The 20233-nt window shown below is 42.3% G+C and overlaps 1 protein-coding gene across 1 annotated transcript in view; it reads left to right on the top strand.

Moving 5' to 3' along the window:
* ATP2C1 (ATPase secretory pathway Ca2+ transporting 1) overlaps window positions 1–20233 on the top strand; it is a 62724-nt gene that overhangs the window by 12703 nt on the left and 29788 nt on the right. The window contains exon 2 of the mRNA XM_042888509.1: window positions 20198–20233. Coding sequence (XP_042744443.1) covers window positions 20198–20233 — 36 coding nt within the window. The remainder of the gene's footprint in view (window positions 1–20197) is intronic.

Here is a 20233-nt window from a genome sequence, read left to right as displayed (position 1 = left end):
TAAATTGAATGTATCAAGAAAAATACAGATGACAAAATACAGGCTTGAGAGACAGCAGTTAAGCCCTATAGTGAGAAAAGGAATCATTTAGTCTTTCTGAACAGGATAGATTAAACCCCATTTTCTTAGATTCTCTGACTTACAGTGTGTGTTCACTACAATGTAAATGGGTTTAAGGTTGAAGCTCTACACGCTTTGCTTTCCTTCATCAGTTCTGGGAGTTCAGCAGTAATGCATCCTTTGAGGTTGGTTTGCCTGTGAGCTGGACGGTTCTCTCTGTACCAGGTAATCAACAAAGCCAGCATAGAAGAAGCACAGAACTAAGAATCAGCAATAGGAGAATCCCAAAAGCCTGATTTAATGCCAAGTTAAAATGCGGTGTGGCTGCACTCCCTCCCTGAATGTGGGACACCAGCAGGGACATGATTTAAGGATGGGAAGAGAGGATTAAATCTTATGATGCTTTAAAAGTCAGTGAAAACTAATTTAAGAATGCCATAAACCAAAGTTCTTTAATTATCATAATTGCATGGTGTCAAGATAAGGCTGAGTTAAGGTAATTTGAAAATATAACTACCTTTCTTACATCTCAACATGCTCAGATTTACAAAATGAAATGAATATTTATTTCCTCTGAAAGAATGATACAGTTCATTTTTTTCATTGTTTTTACATTTGGTAAAGTTAATTTTTTGTTGTTGAAGATATGTATACATACTTCTCCCATGGCCTTTTGTTCCATGTAACTAGCGACAGGAAGAGAGAGAATGGCCTCAAGTTGCACCAGAGGAGATTCAGGCTGGACTAATGTATTTCCTAATGAAAATACTTCTCTGAAAGTGTGGTCAGGTGCTGGAATGGGCTGCCCATGGAGGTGGTGGAGTCACTGACTGTGGAGGTGTTCAAGAAATGTTTAGATGTTGTACTGAAGGACATAGGAAATACTGGTGATAGGGGGATGGTTGGACTGGATGATCTTGGAGGTCTTTTCCAACCTTGGTGATTCTTTGATTCAATGATTCTATACACAAACACATATGAAGCATTCAAACTTGAGCTGGAGTCAGCATGGATTTTCCCCCAGAGAATTCTATTCAGAGAAAAGATGATTACTTGCAAGTAGCTATCAATTGGACAGTGCTCATGGAAAGGATGTGGGGGGAAATATGCAATGCAGGCTTTACAAGTGACAAATGATTTTTAGGGTATGAAAATGGGAAGATGTGGTCTCACCCTCCCCCTGTCTGACTCTAGTCATGCAGTTACTGTGCAGAAAACTGTAAAAAAGCTGCTGAGTTTTTGACATATAGATGAAAGAAGACAAATAGTAAGATTAAATCAAAGGAAAGTCAATTTTACCAGAAAGTAATTTTTCTTCCAGAAAAGCTAATTTCTGCTCTGTTGAGCAAAGGTTGAATTATGCCTAAAGCAAAGTAAGAATATAGGTGTTTTGACAGAAGGTTCACTTATTAATTAGCTCAGAAAAATGCTTATCTCTTATGACATCTTATAAAGAAACTTTCCATAAGATTAACAAAATCTGTAGTAGACCTCATTAGCATTACTCAACTCTGACAGCACTTAAACTTAAAGGATCTTTTAAGAGGATCTGGAAGCTCACTTCAGAGCAGAAAAATTACGCCTTAAAAGAATTACGTTTAGCAGATCTCCAAACTGTAAATATGCCATTACAGCTATCCTTACTGTGTTTGGAATACATTTTACTACCTCTGATAGTGCTGTATGTAGCACAAGGGCATTGCCAAGATGAATTGACCGTGATCCTGAATACTCAAACACTAAGTTAAGCTTGCATATGAACTTCTGCTGGTGAGGGCCTATCCGTTGAATGAGATAGACAGAACTCTCTTCCCATCCAGATGATGAATGATACTATCTGGAATGTCATTTATTAATTTTTCCAAGACTTTCAGAGGCTCTTTTTTTCTTTGGAATAAATAGAAAGGCAGTTGAAACTTTCTGGGTTACCTTTAGATTCAGTCAGCAGGGAAAAAAGGATGCTTTTTTTTTTTTTGGCTAGCTACACTAAAAAAACCCCATATCTTATTTCATTCTATCAAATTTTCATCTCCGAAGGCCGACAGGAACATAAAAAGTACCTATTTATGCTTCCCGTGGCAGTGCCACCACCTTCTTGACTGTGCCAGCAAAACCACTTCTGATTCAGTTAGAGACGCCTCTGCTTACTGATTTGCTGGGCTATTTCCGACAGGAATCAGTCCTCACATAACCTCACTCTGATTAACACCTACGTTTGTCCTTCTGAGATTATCTGGTGGTTCCTTGCCGCTGACAGGCGCTTGCAGAAGCAAAGTTCTGACATTGGCATCAACAGCAGGTAAATGGTGAGATTTTGGGGGGAAAAAGATGAAGAGGGGTGTGTGTATGTGGCAGGATGACAGAACTCTTCTTTTCTTTGTGACACAGAACACTGGCGGAACTGGGTGGCACGGAAACCCCACAGTGGCACAGCAAGGAGAGCACTTGGCTGCTTAAACTGGCACTGAACGCTCATGCAACTGATTTCATAAATGCAAGCCTACTGTCAGCAGGTTCACTTGTTTGTTAGAAAGCATTTTCAGGTCTGCAGCCAAAGAGAGGCCAATGCTGACACAATCACCACTGGGGTGAGCAGTCTGTTTTTCCCCCAACCCATCAGTACTGTGTATCCTTTCAAGTACTACCTTTCTTTTAAAAGAGATTTCAACAGTGATGTTTAGAGGTTTTCTGGCCTTTAATATTTTAATATGTTCTTCTGTATTTTCATTTGAATTATTTATGTTTTGGGTTGGTAGAGACACGTTTGCTCATTGGATAATTCACACTAGCATTTTATTGCAGTTTTTTTTTTTTTTTTTTTTACATATTAAAAAAATCTAACACAAATTCTTGCAGTTTGAATATGGCCAACTAGCTGGTTACTGTAATCAAAGCCTTTATTATTATTATTATTTGCTTTTATCTCTACAATTGCATTATAATAACAATGTTTTGGTTTGCTAAATAATGACTTTGCCATCTCCTTGGAGAACGTTAAGGCTCTCCTAATACTCTTGTGTATCAAGCTCACCTTAAGGTCAGGTTTTTCTTTTTATTCAGCAGCAGATGGAGATAAAATACAAGTACTGTTTATTAAACAGCCACTTAGGAGCACAGTACAGCAGGAAAAGTCATACAGCTACCAAGGATGGATACAGTCCTAGGATAAAGCAGAAGCGGCTGCACTTAGGAGCGCATGATTGGCAGATTTACACTAATATGAAAGAGATTAAGTCCCAGAGATGAAGTTTTTTGAGTTGTTACTATACCATAGTGCTTGCTTTTGACTTTTTTCTCCTTTTTTTAAGGGAAAGAAGGATATTTCTTACTTGTCAGATTTTGTCCCAGCTATTTCCCAAGTGCTTCTCAATAGCTTCAGTTCTGGATAAGCTCACTAACCAAGATCCAACATCTCCCTCCCAGTCTCCTCCCCAAAACTTCCAGCACAGTGCTAAGAAGTCCAAATTTGTTGTACATGCCAATGGTACTGTTGTCACAGGTAGCTAACATGGTTCTTTGTTGGCATCACAAACAAGTCAATGGAAGCAGTGCTTTTGGAGCCTTACCTACAGTGACAGTGCTACTTACTTGTAATGGGATATTTCATAGAGTAACTACAGGGATATTTGAGTGGCAAAAAAAATGGGACAAGTCTAAAATTAGGCATTAGGCAATCTCAGTTGACCTGCTTGTTGTCTCCTTGTTTTCCTAAAAGCAAGTATGTAGGGCCCACATTACAATCAGCAGCTCTGATTCTTATTTACCTATCACTGTATGTAGACAAGTTATTTTAGCACCCAAAAATTGAGCTTTAAGATCTTGAAAAGAGGAAATAAGCTATTTAACTTGACCATGTTTGGCTGAGGGATTTGAGAAACATGCTGCTGCGGTTCAGAAGGCTTAATTAAAATGTTTGAAATTATAATGTTCTGTTAAATGCTCCTCATGAACTGACAGAGATGGATTTTGGTTTTTTCTGCTGCTTAAGAAAAACAAAGCAGAGGCGACAGGTCGTTAATCATCAGCTGTCAATGGGATTGTGCCTCTCCATCCATGTTGTTGCACTCCTTTAGAAGCAATGTAAAGCCTACAATTAGTGTGTCTGCATTCGATTTATGACCTTGAGAGTCTGAATGCATTTTGCTGTTACCAGCATTGTTACTAGCACTGTGCATCCTACCTTACATTCATTACCCTTAAATATAAATTGATCTGAGCGGGGATGATGTTACCCTTTCCAGTGCTTTGGTGCTGAGTGTTGGAATTGCGGCTTCAAGTAACGTTCCTCTGCAGGTCTTGGTAAAGGGAATCGAATCAGAATCATGAAATGGTTTGGGGTGGAAGGGACCTCAAAGCCCGCCCAACCGCAACCCCTGCGGTGGGCAGGACTGCCGCTCACTGACCAGCTGCCCAGGGCCCCATCCAGCCGTGCCTTGTGTGCCTCCAGGGATGGGGCACCACAGCTTCCCTGGGCAGCTGTGCCAGGGTCTCCCTGCCCTCTGAGTTTCTTAGTGACATTTAACTTAATCAGCCAAGCTTTTCCGTAGTACTTGCTAACGACGGCTGGTGCTTGTGCGATTGGCTGCAAAAATCAAGCGCTGAGCTTCCACCAGCAGCCCGGCACGACCCTGGGCAGCAGGGGGGCCTCACACGGGGCCCCTTTTCTTCAGAGCAACGTTGGAAACATTTATTGCCGCGGCCAGGAGGGCACCCACAGACGCCGCGCACACACCGACGGGAGGCGGCGAAGCACCGACCGCATCCAGACCGGCCGCCTCCCGCCTCCGGGGCGCAGGCGCATGCAGAGGGGCCGGAGGCGACCGCCCGCCCTTCCGCCGCGCGCCCCGCCTCGTCCGCCGCCCGCGGAAGTGAGCGGAGCGGGGATGCGGCCGCGCTGCCGCCCCGAGGCGCGGAGGTGAGAGGCGCGGCCGGGGGCTACCGCCCGCTCCTCTCGGCTCCCCCTCACTGTCGGCCGTCGGGTGAGCGGGTGGGGCGGGCCGAGCGAGCCGCGTGGGGACGCTCCCTCCCCTCTGCTCACGTCTCTCTTCCCTCTCTCTCCCTCCCGACCGGCGCTGAGGGAGCTCGGGCCGGGCGCTGGGCTATTTTTAGCTCCCCGGGCTGCGGGAGGCTCTGGCGGCGGCGGGAGCGGCCGCGGTGCGGTGCGGCGGCTGCGCGCTGCGCTGCGCCTTGTGCTGCGCTTCGTGCTGCGCTGCGTGCCGCGGCGCTCCGCAGCCTCCGCGCTCCCCGGCGTGAGGGGGTCTGCGGCCTGCGCGGTCCGGCGGTATTTTTATTTTTTATTTTATTTTTTTATTTTTACGATTATTTTATTTGATTGCCCTTCTCCAGCGCTGGTTTCTCTTGCAGATGTTGCTGCAGGTGGGGGCAGAGGGAGCGGTGTGATTGCCGGGGATCTCGGGGCGGCTCTCTCTCCAGCTCTCAGCTCCCGCTCCGGCGCCGCTGTCGCTAAAAGACTTTTGTAACTCTCGACTCACGTACGATTTCGATGGAAAATGAAGGTAAAGCTCTCCCCGGAGCCGCCAGCCTCCTCGGAGCCGAGAGGATCTCTGTGCTGGGAGACTGCCTCGTTTCACCTCCGTAGGGGCCTCTGAGCTCGGTGCTGTTTTGATGATGGGATGAAATTCGTCTTTCGTGGTTAAATCGAGGAGCGTTAATCGCACTTGGGTTGAAATATTTCTCTGCTTACTTAATCTTGCCCTCTTTGCAGTTCTTTTTTCATTAAAAGCATGTCTGAAGCTTAACGTGCTGCCATTTGGACGAGCTGGTGTAAAGCTGCCATCTCTATGCAATGCGGGAAGTCGCTCCTTTGGACTGCTGTGATACGTGTTCTCCTTGTCTGGTTTGGGATTGGTGTAGTCTGGGGAGTTATTTCATGTTGTCCATGCTGGGTTTCTGTGTGTGCTCTGGGAGCTTTGAAAGCCAGTTTGCGTTGCTGATGCTGACTGTAAGCTTCGCTGCTTTCCTTCTGAGTTGACTGGGGATGTTGTAAATCTCTTGAAATTGCAGTTTTCTTTGTTATGGATGTAAGCTGGAGGTGCTCGAGGTCGGGTTGCATGGAGCTCTGGGCAGCCTGGTCCAGTGGTGGCAGCCCTGCCTGAGGTTGGGTTGGAGCTCAGTGATCTGTAAGGTCCCAAGACATGCCATGATTCTATGAAATAGCAATCCCCTTATCAGAGATCACAGAACCTGGGTTGGAAGGAACCTCAAGGATCATGAATCTCCAACTGCCCCTGCCACAGGCAGGGCCACTGACCTCCACATTTAATACTAGACCAGGCTGCCCCATCCAACCTGGTCTTGAACACCTCCAGGGACGGGGCATCCACAACCTCTTTGATCTCTGTTGTCATTATTCTTTGGAGATATTGGATGGAATTTTTTGGTGGCCACTGTTTTTCCTTTGTTGTGGATGGATGTGAACCTGAGGAGCTTAAAGCAGTGGGATCCTTAAGGGTCTGACTTGGTAGCCTGGATTGAGTTCTTGGGGTAGACTTGTGGGCTTCCATGATGGATATCATTCTGTTTCTGGTAACTGGAAAGCTGTTGTAAAGTCCAACCTATGTTGAAAATGCCATAGGTTGTTATAGTCTTGCATCTCAGAACATTTTTCTAACTTGAAAAATGCTAGAATTTTATCAATGCTATTGATCACATCTTCTAATTGAGTATTTGTCATAAAGAACACAAAACTTGTCAGATAGAAGTTGTGATGTTTGTGTGTGTGGGGGGGCATCTCTAGAAGACTGATTTTTGGCTTTGGGAGCCCAGTTAGCTGACAGAAGCAGTGTCAGTGTCCAGTTAGTTGACAGAAGCAGTGTCAGTGCCTTTGCATTGAAGTTGCTGTGTTTTAAATAAGGTTTTTGAATGACTGAATCTCGGGGCAGGAGGAGAAAAATGAATCGAATACAATTGAAAAGAAATACACGTAGGGAAAAAGTATTTATCTGATGTTTGTGTGCCTAACCTGAAAGAGCAGGAAGGCTTCTAATGCCTTTTTAGTTTTATTAGGAAGTAAATATGACATTGTGTATAATCAAATTTTGTGTGGTGCAGTATGGTCCATTCTAATTCTGCTGAAGGCTGGTAGCACAGAGATGGTGTTTCTTATGTTTCTTTTGGAAGAAATAAATATATTTCAAAATGAGTAAGATTTGTATGATAGGAGTGACATAAAATACAGCTAAGGGGAAAAAATCCTTCATAAGATGATCAGACGTATTTCAAAGGATGAAATAGTTGCTGTGTTTTACTGAAAGTTTGCAAAATGGGAGTTTCCTGGGTATTGTAGGAAAGCTAAATTTCAGCACAAATTAAAAAATAGAGTTGGTTCTCTTGAGCATTGCTTTCTCTCCACTCTTTCTCCCCCACTTCCACCATAATTGAGCTTCTGGGCAGACATATTTATAACTGTCTACTGTCTGTTTTGTCCTCTTGGTGTTTTTGAGCTCTTCTTTCTCTATCCATTTGACATTTTGAGCCAGCTAGATGCCAGCAGCTTTCATCTGGATCGTTTCAGCAACCCTGATAGAATCATTAATGTATTTTCTCCAGGTGAGAGTTTGAACTATAGAGTGAGGATTGCAGGAAGATAGAATGTGTTATATGTATATTTTTTTGTATGTTTGAAAGTTTGAATATTGAGCAAGAAATGGGAGATTTTTTTTCTACATTTGGAGCAATATTCAAGGACAGAATTGATAATGCCATTTGGAAAACTGATGTTTTCATCTCATAATTCATTTTTCATAAGCAGTATGGCACAGTCACTGTAGCTAATGTCTTGTCCCAAGACTTTGTGGTTTCTGTCTCTTGTATTGGGATGAATTAGCTAATTAAACTTCCCCCAAAATTCATGTATCTGTAATGGGGAAATGAGTTTTCCGTCATAGAAAGGTTTTTGCTTTTTTCAGTGAGGCTGTGACTTAGAGGATTGAAGTTTGTGTTTTTGTTTGGAGTTTTGTGGCTTCAGAACTGGAGCTCTTCCTTAACTTGTGGACAGGCGAGACGACTTGCAGCTGCTTGGAGAAAACAGCTCTGATAGCAGTAGTGAGATGGTGGTGCTGTTTTGTTACCAAGGCCTTTGGTGGCATTCATTTTCAGATCGCTCTGTGCCTATTGGAAGAGGTCAGGACTGCATTTTCCCACCTGTAGATTTTCCTAAAGTCACACACAACATTGGCACAAGCACAGATTTACTGTAAATAATAAAAACATTGCATGGTGGTTTCGAAACCTGTAGTCTTCATTCTTGTAAGGCCTACTTAGCTCTAGCTGATCATCACAGACTGCTAGTTCAATCTGTATTCTGTCAATGGCAATTGACAGTTTTGATAACTGGATGAGTACTGAGATGAGTCAATTTCTTTCTCTGAAGCAGAGAAGTTTGTTACATGCTGCTGAGACAACATGGGCTTTTGTTGTTTTTAACCCATGCTTGGAGTACGATTGGCTTTCCTAGTGAGTTTTGTCTGTATTCCTTATGTAGGCTGCTTTGGAAAAGTGACCAATTCCAGATCAGTTGGGCAGCTTCTGTTTTTTGGGGGCAGTGTGGTCACATCATGGACCAGCTGCCCATGGACTGTGCAGCTGTAAGGGCTGATGGAGGGGTGGAGGCCAGGTGGAGACCTGGAGCAGCAGGGACTCAAAAACAATCCACGCTGTTCCAGAGTGGCGTCATCAATTATACTTGAGTGTAACATCCAAAATAATGAGTATGAATCTTGTGATGGAAAATGTTCCGAATTCTGAAATGGAGCTGGACTTATCACAGCAGTTCACATGTCTTTTGGCATTACTTGGTTAATAAATCATCTGCGTAGGTGAAACAAGAATTTTTGTATTCACTGATTGCAGTTTGTTTCAATCTATGGCTCGCTATGAGAAAATTAGAATGCAGTACTTTACATTGATGTTGGCATAAATGACATCTGTTCCATTTAACTTGGAGGACAAAGTGAGGGGAGGGGTTTTATTTTTTCAAACCATGTTATTTGAAGTCTTCACTGAAGGCCAACTCTAGTAGATAATTTCCTACCTGTTACACATTTAGTTATCATAGCGCTGCCAGTGTAGCACTTGCCTTGCATTAGAAGTACAGGCTTCCTCTTTGAATTGCAGTTGGTGTCACCTCTGACTCTGCTGTGTGTTTGGTTCATAGATCATGACGTAGTTTTCATCCGTCCCCGATTTTTCCATGCAGATGTACCAGTACAAACCTGTGATAATCTGGAAGTGGTTTAACGTGGGATCTGTTTGAGATCAGGTGCTGCGGAATGTGTGATTAGTTGTTTTGTTGGCTTTGTAGCCCTTTTATATTGGGATATATGGCATCAGGCTCTTAGTGAGTTACGAAATGCAGTAGCGTAAGGAAAATTAGGATACCTAATTTAACAGAGAAACGAGCGTTTTTGTTTCTTTCTGATGTCCAGTCTGACAAATGAGTTTGATCTTGGTTTCGTAGGCCACTATGACTGTTGTCCAGCCATTTGTCCCCCCAGCCCCATGCTGGGTAGCACGCTGCTGAGTTAGGGAGCTGCATGGGCTCGTGGAGAGTCCAGTTCATGTCAGAAGCAATGAGCATATGGATCTTTGGAGGGCATAAGAGGTGAGAGCCCCCTCTGCTTAGTGCAAGCGGGATGTTTGATTGACTCTGTTCTTCTGTAGCCTTGGCTTTGGTGTATCAGGCTGAGGCTGTCTGTGGGGAGTAAGTTAAAGATGAGTAGATTTCATTCGTTGTGCACCATTTGTTGGTGAACAAGTTCAGGTGATGAATAACTGACATTTGCAGTGGGGTTAGGATCAGCTAGAAAGAATGACAGAGCTGCCATGCAGGGAAGAGAAGGAAAATAAAGTACGCTCATCAAGGTATAAATATGGGCCAAGCATCTGTTTCTATTTATTTGTTTTGTAAATATCCTAGTCTAAGTAATTAGAAGGGATAATGGGTTGGCAGATGCAGGTTGCAGAATCTACAAAGGCTTTTAAAAGGTTTTGTCATAGGTTTTCTGCAGCGCTTTCTTCCCATAGGTACATAATTCACCAGCAAATCTTGAATACAATGTTGCTGCTTTCTTGATACTGATTGTAAGAAACCTTATTGTGAGTATCGAGGCAGTGAGTTAGTCTTTTAGAGGGCATTGACACCAGCTTGGTCTTATGTCTTTTAAATGGTAAGTTTGAATTGATTTGGTTTTTGTTAGAGTATTATTTTGTCTCACTTTGAAGTAACTCCATAGCTGCCAGGTGTATAACCAGCAGTTAGGTCCTGGAGTTTCACTCATTATTTTAAACAAATCGGAACTGTAAATACTGAGCAAACGTGCCTGTGACTGTTTAGTTACAGTTCCACGACTGCTAAGTCCGTACATGCTGTGGGGATGCTGGTAGTATCCCACAGGGTAATACTAAAATGTTTTGGTGTTTGCTGTTCCAGTGCCAACCTTCATTTTGAGAAGTTCAGCTATGAGAGATGGAGGCAGGCTGTTGGAGGGGAGCCGTATGATCTTATTTCTAAGCTGAAATGTTCTCTTGTAGAAAGTTAGCAACTGTGGCAAGATTAATGACTGGTATTTCTGCCCAAAGTCTTCTGGCCTTGTATTTCTAAAATGCTTCATGTGAATCAGGATTTAAGTGGAGGCTTTTGCTGTTTGGAGCCAAGTGAGGTGTGGTAGCTGAGCTCTTGGGTAATGAGTTTCTGGGCTGACCAAGTGCTGTCTTGCAGAGACTTTGGTCTCAGCAGAAGCTGAGAGACCTGGGGCTCTTCAACCTGGAGAAGGCTGTGAAGTGACCTGAGAGTGGCCTTTCAGTATCAAGGGGAGCTACAGGAAAGAAAGGGACAGGCTCTATAGCAGGATCTATGGTGATAGAAAAAGGGGAAATGGTTTCAAAGAGGGGACATTTTTTCCTTATATCTAACCTAAATCTTATACGGTGAGGGCAGTGAGGCACTGGAACAGGTTGCTCAGAGATGTGGTTGATGCTCCGTCCCTGGAGACTTTCAAGGTGAGGTTGGATCAGGCCCTGGGCACCCTGATGTAGCTGTGGTGTCCCTGTTTGCTGCAGGGGAGATGGACTAGATAGTCTTCAGGGGTCCCTCCCAATTCTAAGGATTCTATGATTCTACAGGCATTGTTTTGATGAATTTCAGTGAATGCTTAGGATAGTGCATTTTTTTCTTCTTCTGATTAATAAGTAATGAGAAACAAATGAAATGTTCAAGGAGATTTTTTTTCAGTGTTAGAGGAGTTTTTCAAACAGGAAGAATCAAAATGGAATGTTTTGGCCAAATATCTTGGTAGTCAAATTGTTCTGGTGTTTGTCAATGCATTTTTGCTAACTCTGCTGGCAGCTCAATGATTGGGGCAATGAGAATTTGAATTTGCTTTGTACAGCCACCGAAGTGTCCAGAAGCAGTCCAGCCAGCATATCTCTTTGGCTGTATTCAAAGGTTGAATATTTGGTTTTCTTAAAAGATTCAAATGTATAGTACACAAATGGGCTGAAGGAAGGTAAGGCAGTTTGCTCAGAGGTGGAGTGGTTTAGTCTGAAGCTCTGTGGCCAGTCTTCCTTGTGGAATCTGTAGCATTGCAGTCAGCTTAAGGTGTTGTTACTGTTGTGAAATATCTGTGGAATGTTTTCTGCCTGTGAGAGAGCAGGCAGTTGTCATTCACAAGGCTTGCAAGATAACCCCATGGAGTATATACTGCAACTACAGAAAATTGCCCAATTTTGGTGTTGTGCTGGTATCCTCAGTTGAACTAATGCCCTACTTTCCTTTCTGTTTCTTAAAGGAAAGATGTAATGTCCTGGGAGTAAGATGCATTTCAGATGTGGAGATGTATTTCTTGGACAAGTTATTTTTTGATTATAGAGTTTTGGTACTTAAATATTTTTAGTAATTTTTCAGTATTTTTATTACATAGTTATTGAGCTTTTGTCGGGTGAATCACAGAATGATTTGGCTTGGAATGGACCTTAAAGCCAACCAATTCCAACCCCCTGCCATGGGCAGGGCTGCCACCCACCATGTCATGCTGCTCGGGCCCCATCCAGCCTCGCCTCCAGCCCCTCCAGGGATGGGGCACCACCCTGTCAGTTGCCCAAATCAGTTGGATGTTATGTAGGGCACTGTGGTATTCTTTAGACTAACTGAAGTAGATAGCAAATATTTTATGACTTTGTCAGTTGTGCAAACTTTGATTTAGCCTGTCAGCTTTAGAATTCAGGTTTCTGTTGCTTAATTGATCAGAATTCCAGAAGTAACGTGTACCAAGAGGTACATTTCTGATGTTGGCCTCAGGAGGGCCTTAAGTGCTGCTGAAATAGCACTGGACTGCGGCACAGGCTTTTTCAGGCTGCAGAGCTGCTTAGCAGGTTGTTCTCGTTTAGGTATTTGTATTCCTCCTGTTAATGGGTGGTCTCTGCGCCAGGTTGAATACCAACCCTTTTTCTGTAAAGTCCCATGAAATAACACAATAGCAATGGGCTGAAAGCATGTGACCTCCCAGGACAGAAATCTGCTCTGCAGGGAGAACTCATTAATGCAAATTAATGTGTCGTGTCTCTTCCCTTCTAGCTTTTTTAGAGACAGAACTTTTCTGCATATGTTTCCTTTGATGTGGAGACTCCTGGTAAGACGTTTAAACTAAAATGCTGTTGAATAGGAACAAATTTCTTTGAATATTAGAATACAGGGCTGCTGCAGCTGCTTCCCAGAAGTGAAAAATCGTCACACTTTCGGAAAAGATTCAATTCAAATGAAGATAGTGCACAGTAACTTCAAAGCCTTCACAAAGTAATGCTGGTATCCTGAGCAAACAGAGCCTGGTAGAAAATAAGCGGCTCATTAGTCTGCAGACTTCCACCTTTTGGGGGTGGGAAGGGACAGCTCTTGGCAGTGCAAAGTTCGCTTCTTGCAAATTGCTTGTGAATGTTTCTGTGTTGAAGGAGCCTTGGCACTTCAGCTGTTGTTCTCAGAAAGCAGCACTCTTTCCAGTAAAGGTATTTGAGTCCAGTACTCTCTGACCAGGTTCTTCTAGGTATTCCACATGAGGACTGTGTAATGCCGGTGAACTCGGAGAGATTTCACACTTCTAATGAACAGAGGGAGAAAACATTTGATGCTGCCAATTGATCCACTCAGCAATGGTAGTCAGTTGATCTGCTCAACTGATGAAGCTGTTTATCTGAAACAAAGGCCACACTCGGTTCCCTTTGTGTTACTGATGAAGTTGGCTTGTTTTGCAACAGCTGTGGTCAGTTACACCCAATATTATTTCCTGAGCTTCGTGGGCACATCCCCTTGCCCATCTCTTCTGATTGTTCTTCCACTATAGGGGTTTATTGGTCAGACAGTATTTGAGCTCTTTTCATAGCTAAATTTGCAGGTTTTTGAGCCATCATTAGAGAAATTGCTGGCTGAGAATACAGGAAAGTACTGATCTTCATGATTTAATCATGTATGAGGTACAACGGCTCTATCATTGCAGCCTGCATGGAGGAAATCTCCTTGAATATAACTTCTAGTTTTACATCCATCAATAAAATATAGATAAATTAGTTCAAAAGCCAATAATAGTGTGTTAGAAATGAGATTTACTTCATCAAAGTGCACTTGTAGTTTATCTGCAGTTATGGTTTGTGAGCTTGGTTTTTACCAATTCTTATTAGTTTATTAAATCTGTATATATCACTGTCAACTATTTCCACCTACTCCTTACATTAATAGAACTACTGAATTCCTCTGGAGACTTAATTCCTCCTAAGATGTGGAGGAATTTCAGAGGAAATTGCATCACAGTCACAACCACATTTTGTGTTGCTTTTTCCAAAGCAGTCTGAGAACTCTTACTGTGTTCCTCTGCATTCAGCCTCCCAGTTTGGAGCCCCGCTGTGCATCTGGGATTTGCTTCTGGGTGTGCAGTCAGCCTAGGACTTGCTGTAACTATTAAGCATGCCTAGTGCATTTTTTTTTTTTTTAATTGGCTTTTTGCTGTGTTTTGCTGTCATGTGGCCATTGGACTGGGACGTCTTTCAAGGTTCTAGGAGCACCTTGTCTACTAGAAAAGAGCTGCAGAAACGTCCACTGAAAAAGAGATTTTTAATGTCATTGCTAAAATGCAACTGTGGGATCATAGTCATGATACCTGTTCAAACTGAGAGTTTGAAGATGAATAATAAGATGGTCAGAGTTCTGGACCTCCAAAACCTCTGACTACTGTGTGCTGATGAATAGGACAAGACTTTGCATGAGTGCTTCATACCTGATGGAACTGACAGAGAAGAGGGTTATATCCATTCTGGATGGAGTGCCTTTCCTTATGCTTCACAACTGTGGAGCCCTTGCCTAGCAGGGGCTGTTCCCAAAGTCTCTGCACCAGCACTTGGGCTCCTGTGCTCATTGACAGCTGGTAGTTCTCTGTCCTTGTGAGCTTTCAGGTTGCCAGACAGTGTAAAAGAGGTAAGCACTTGTTATTTAATTGTAGTACATATGCAGATGTCTGCTTAAAACTGCTCTTGCTCCTGATGCTCACTTCCACCAGGTGTTTTGGACCCTGAATTCTGCTCTTTGTTACAATACTGATCTGTCATTGTCATCTCCAGCACTTTGCTCTGCATTGCATGACAGGAGAAGAACTTGCTTAATAGGATCCGACTTTTCTAAATCACTTGGTATATATTACTTAAAAGTTTGGTCGTATAGAATATTCAAGAAAATGAAAGCTTTTGTTTCAATGGAAAACCTTTTTATCATGTTGTTAAAGATTGACCATTGCCCAGTGGAGAGGGAAAGGTAAATAAAAAAGGGAAGCTGATTCATGAGGCAGGGTGGGATGGGAGGAATGTTGTACACTGAAGAGGTGCTGACTCTTTCTGCAACCTAGTAAGAAAAGCACAAGCATTTGCAAGGCAAATCACTAATTAATAACCCAGTAAAGGTGGTAGTAAGGTGTAAAAGCATATGTCCTTTATGATATGGGGAATGCAGTATGATATGGCATTGGTCAGACCTCTGGCCAGGGCATGGCGCAGAATTTGTACAGAATTTGTCTGGCCTGAGTTCATTTGTACTCTAGTGAGGTTTTGCTCATAGTACAGATTCATCAGGCACTGGTAGCAATCATGTCCAGAATGTGAATGTAGCTTTGAAGAATTTGTGGGCAACTCACTGTTGCTTTGTAATAATTGAAAGGGATTCAGTTGTACAGGGACTGATGGGCCAGATGCAGGCGGATTGAAGGAGCTGATGAGAGGGGGGGAAACATTCAGGTGACTGGTATGGTTAGCAGGCAAATACTGGAAAGCTTGCTGAGGCAGTGCTTCCTCTCATCCTTTTGCATTTCCAGTTGTGCTGCAGTTGTTCCCAAGTTGGCTGTACCAACCTGCAGCTTGCCACTGTGACTTCTCGTGCGGTTGGATAAGCAGTCCTTGCCAGGAGCAGAGTCCCCAAACCCAGCTGTTTCTTTCTCTTGCCTTTCTAATGGAACTTTTCAAGGAAAGGATTCACGTTTCTTTTTAATTTCTGTGACTTAAATGTCTTTGTATTTTTTTAAACATCTTGGTTTTGTTTCTTCTTTCTCTTTACTGTTCTGAGTAGTTCTGCTTCCCGTGGCCTTTGCATTTTGCGCTTGTAGGTCAATTGAGTAAACACATGTAACATTTGAAGTACTCTGCATTAGCTAATTAGCCAAAGTGTTTTGCTCACAAGATTATCTAAAAATAGGTTTTCTTGTGAGAGTGCTCTGAAAAATCTTCAGACCACCCAGTTAATGTAGGTCCTGCCGTTTGCATTCTCTGAGCATGCAGAGCTAAAATTTTCCTATTACATTTTTTTGCAAAGTGTCTGTGTGTCAGTGAGCCCTGCTGATTGATAATGGAGTATGGAGTATCCCTGCTAAGCTGCTGCTGCACACATCAAAGGTAGGATGTTGATACTCTGTCTCCAGTGGTGGTAGAAAGAAGGCAGTCAGAATCTTGTAGTGTATGAGGAGGAAGAATTTCTTTGCGTTACTGTTAGCTGGTAGGCAAATTACATGTTTTCCTTCAGAAAAGAATAGAAAGGAACTCTCAATTTCCAGTAATGCAAACCTTCCCACAAACTTACATTAATTTTGATAAACGTGCTTTAGTCACAGTTCCGTGGTCATAAAACTGATGTGTGTTTCTTGCCATAGAGATGGTGGTGTGTATGTTGGAATTAGTCCAAGAAAAGTCCCTCCTGGGGCAACTGCTTGTTTTTGTTAGCTGGCATCCTGCTTCTTTGTTCTGTGGTAGGTTTAACTGTGAATGGGGAGTGGAAAGATGTAGTCATTGCTCCAGAAGCTTCAGCTGTGCTGCCCAACTGATACAGCTGCATTAGCTAGCACCATTTCTTAGCTCCTTTATCCATACAGGATCTTTGCCTGTGGTGAAATATGAAGCATTCTAAGATACCAACAGATAAATGTTTGAAAAAGAATTGCATCACAGGATGGGAAGAGATTTTACCATATGTGGCTTGACTCCTGTGCCATGTGAGTTTGGGGATAGCTTCTGTTGGGTACAGTAACAGATGCTGCAGACAGTATTGAATGCCACCCAGGGAGGTGGAGGAGTCACCGTGTATGGAGGTTTTCAAGAGAAGGATAGATGTCACATTGAGTAACGTGGTTTAGTGGTATGGTGGTGGACTAGACAGATGATCTCTGTGGTCCTTCCAATAACTCTTATGATAAGAAGTCTTTCTTTTGCAGTGTAGAAGTAATGCATAATAAAGGCAAAATCATTTGTTTGCGTATGGTTATTATGTACTAGCAGATGGGAAGTGATTTTCCAACTTTTTTTTTGGCCTTAAATCTGTCAGTGTTAACCCACTTAGTATATTGGAAGATGGTGATGAAGGGAACAATGATCAGTTTCTTATTGGCTCAGTAATTGGTGGCAGTGTTGGATGTAAAATTGTTCTTTTCTGAACAGTAAGTAGAGCTCGATCTACACAGAGATTGTAGAGCTTCTTGAGAAATTAACTGGGGGATCCATCCAGAATTGTCTTAAAATAACTAATTTTGCTCTAGAGAAGGAAACTGGCTGTAAAAAAACGTTCTGAGCCTTTATTTTTCTAATCCTTTGCAAGATTTATGGCCTAAAGTTTTTACAGTGTTCTTAAAAGTAGGAAGTGTTTTTTTTTTTGTTTTTTTTTTTGTTTCTTTAATCTGACGTGAAAAAGTTGTCAACATAGGCTTTGATGTAGCACAATTCTACCATGCTAATGAAGCTTTATTTGGAAAAGCCTCATCATTTTAACACTTGTATTTAAGGATAGGTCAACTTTGAAAGACATTCATAAAGAGCTTGTTAGTAGTCTTTTTTTGAAGTCCTGTTGATATTATTAGAGAAATGATCAGGTAAATGCATGCCTACTTGGAACTGATATTTGAGTCTACGACCATAGAATCATGGAATCATTAAGTCTGGAAAAGACCACTAAGACCATCCATACAGTTTAACCATCAACCTATCACCTCCATACCACATCCCTCAGTGCCACATCCACACATGTCTTGAAAGCCTCTTAGTCATGTCCATTACTATATGCAGAAAAAAGATTTCTCAGCATTAAAATTTGTAATGGCTGTTGGCTCACGTTTCTGCTTGCTCTTACTGGGAAAGCTTGGTTGCTCAGTTTTAGTTGAGCATGTGGTCATCTTGGTCAAAATCGTGTGTTTGTGGGTTTGTTTTGAAATAGTACTTAGGCTTAATTGTTTTCAGCCTTAAATTGTGGAGTTTGGTAACCAGATATCAGATCATCTATGGCGTTCCTTTCAACAAAAATCAAATGCTAGTATTTGAAGTGGAAACTGTAAAGAGAAGAACATGAGCTGGTAGATCAGTAGTGTGTCATATCAAAGAGGGGAGATTGTGGCAAAATTCTGGGTAAATGTTGGGTTCAAAGAGCATGTGATCCTAGAAAACTGAAGCAGAAGCAAAAGTAAATTGAGTGTAAGCTTCTGAAGAATGAAAAGGCCTCGTCTCCAGTGGCAATTTCCTGAGGTTCGAAGTGTTTCAATGAAGTATTGGTTCCTATCTGTAGGCTCAACAGCCTTAACTGGGTGTGTTCCTGTTTCAGAACAGGTCACAGAATCATAGAATCTCCCAAGTTGGCAGAGACCCGTAGGGGTCATTGAGTCCGACTCGGTCTCTGCAGCCTGAACATGGGTGCAATATATACTGAAAATTCTGCAAGGCAGATTTGAGTGACGCTGTTTCTTTCTATGAACTGAGTCTCTCAAGCATCACGTGCTTTGTGAACACTAGTACAAGTAGTGCTATGGCTAAGCAAAGGCTGGATGCCTGCTTGTCACATTGGGTGACCGTGGTGTTGCATCGCTTTCAGTGGTGACGTCCTGGAGAATATGTACCAAAGAGTGTTTTGTAAGGCTGAGAGTCATAATGTCTGCATTCTTCCTAGCCAAAGTACCTATCATTCTGCTGCTCTAGTATAAGTTGCTCTAATATAGCTCAGTTTTGCAGAGGGGTGCTGTGTTGTGAGAGAGACCTTCGGCTGTGTGACAAACGTTTGTCCCACTGATGCAGAATAATGTAACCTGCCTGGTGCAAGTTCTTGTTACCACTTGTGGTTTTGGGAAGCATTGAATTACTGTGTCTTTACGTCTCATAAAGATATGCCTGGCTAGGAATAGAATTATACTTTTTTTTTCCCCTGATGTCAAAAGCAGTTGGTGTGTACTTGAAGTATTTTAAAAGAACCTCAACAAATGTTGAGAGAAAGATATGGCATGAAGTAATGTGATTTTTTTTTTCCCCTTGAAACGTTTTAACTCAATTTGTCTCAGTTGACGCACATAAGTGTTTGGAAATGGTAACTTTCTAGTTAACTTTTGCAAAGGTCTATATTTATACCATACAATGTGAATTCATCATCGCTTTTTAAGAAGGCCTCCCTGAGTGTGTGTACGTAGGATTCAATAAATACCTACCCAGTGCTGAAGTTTAGGAGCTCCATGGCAATGTGGCATGTGTGCTCCACCTGTGGTGCTTTTACCCTCATTCATTCTTCCCTCAGGCCCATGGGATGAAGGCTTGGTGTAATCTTACTTAGGTAAGCAACTGGAAGAACAAGAATGGAGTTGAATTAATCAGAGCTATCATATTTGAGTACTCAGCAGAACTGTGTGTGGTGTAGAAAATAAAGGCTGTCGTAGCCTCTTAGGGGATAAGAATGCTGTAATCTTCGAACACATTTTCATACCAAGTATTTGTATTACAGCATCCGCAGAGGAAATTCAAAACCTTTACTGTACGAAGGCATTAAATGGCAGATTCAAATTGTACAAAAAACATTTTCTGTGGTGTGCATGCTTGCGTGGTAAGTGTGCTCCAGAGAATGGAGTGGCAGCAGCAAGGTGAGAGAGATCTGAATTAAGTGTGGGTGCAGCAAGATAGAGTGATGGTAATGAAGGAGTCGAACGAGAGCATCGCTTGAGCTTCAAATATTGAATAAATGAGGATTCTGAAACTTCAGTTTCTTTAAATGCAGTGCTGAGCTGAGCTGTCAGTGTTGTTAAAACACTATTCTGCACTAGAAAAATGTTTGCATTTCTTAAAAAGCAATGTTTTCTTGTAATAGCATTGTCTGGAAGTTCTTGTACTGTAGTCAGTTAAGTTCTGTGACATCACATGCATCTGTGCCCTTGTTTGTGGTGTTCTTAATGTTGTTTCTCCTTTCTTTGTCTGCAGTAACACACAAATATGCCTGCTTAGACCGACTTCATCAGTAGGTAGAAAGTAGAGGCAAAGAGTGAAATTTAACCTGGAGTTATTACCTTCTGCCCAGTTATTGATGATAGGGAGCTAAAGGAGCATGATATATGTAACTGTAAGGACCTTTGCTGTGGCTTAACACATAATTACAGATAAGGTTCTCTCAGTTGCACATCCAGTGTTTTGTTTTAGAATTGCACGTAAGATACTGCATGAAAATACAGTGAATCTGCAGATCCTTATTTTTTTTTTTAGTGCAAATGGTTATTGAAAATGACTTTTCAGTGGCATTAATACTGCATTGCTCTGGCTGTTGAAATGTTAGTGCTCCTCATCCTTCAGACTTCGGTTTTGTTTCTAGGTTGCACGTCTTGAACAAATCCCTGATGGTGACAAT

Source organism: Lagopus leucura, unplaced genomic scaffold, assembly GCF_019238085.1.
Source record: "Lagopus leucura isolate 7727_CA_CO unplaced genomic scaffold, USGS_WTPT01 Super-Scaffold_100157, whole genome shotgun sequence".
NCBI classification, from domain to species: domain Eukaryota; kingdom Metazoa; phylum Chordata; class Aves; order Galliformes; family Phasianidae; genus Lagopus; species Lagopus leucura.
Note: the sequence above shows the minus strand (reverse complement) of the source record. Positions and strands in the feature narration are given on the sequence as shown.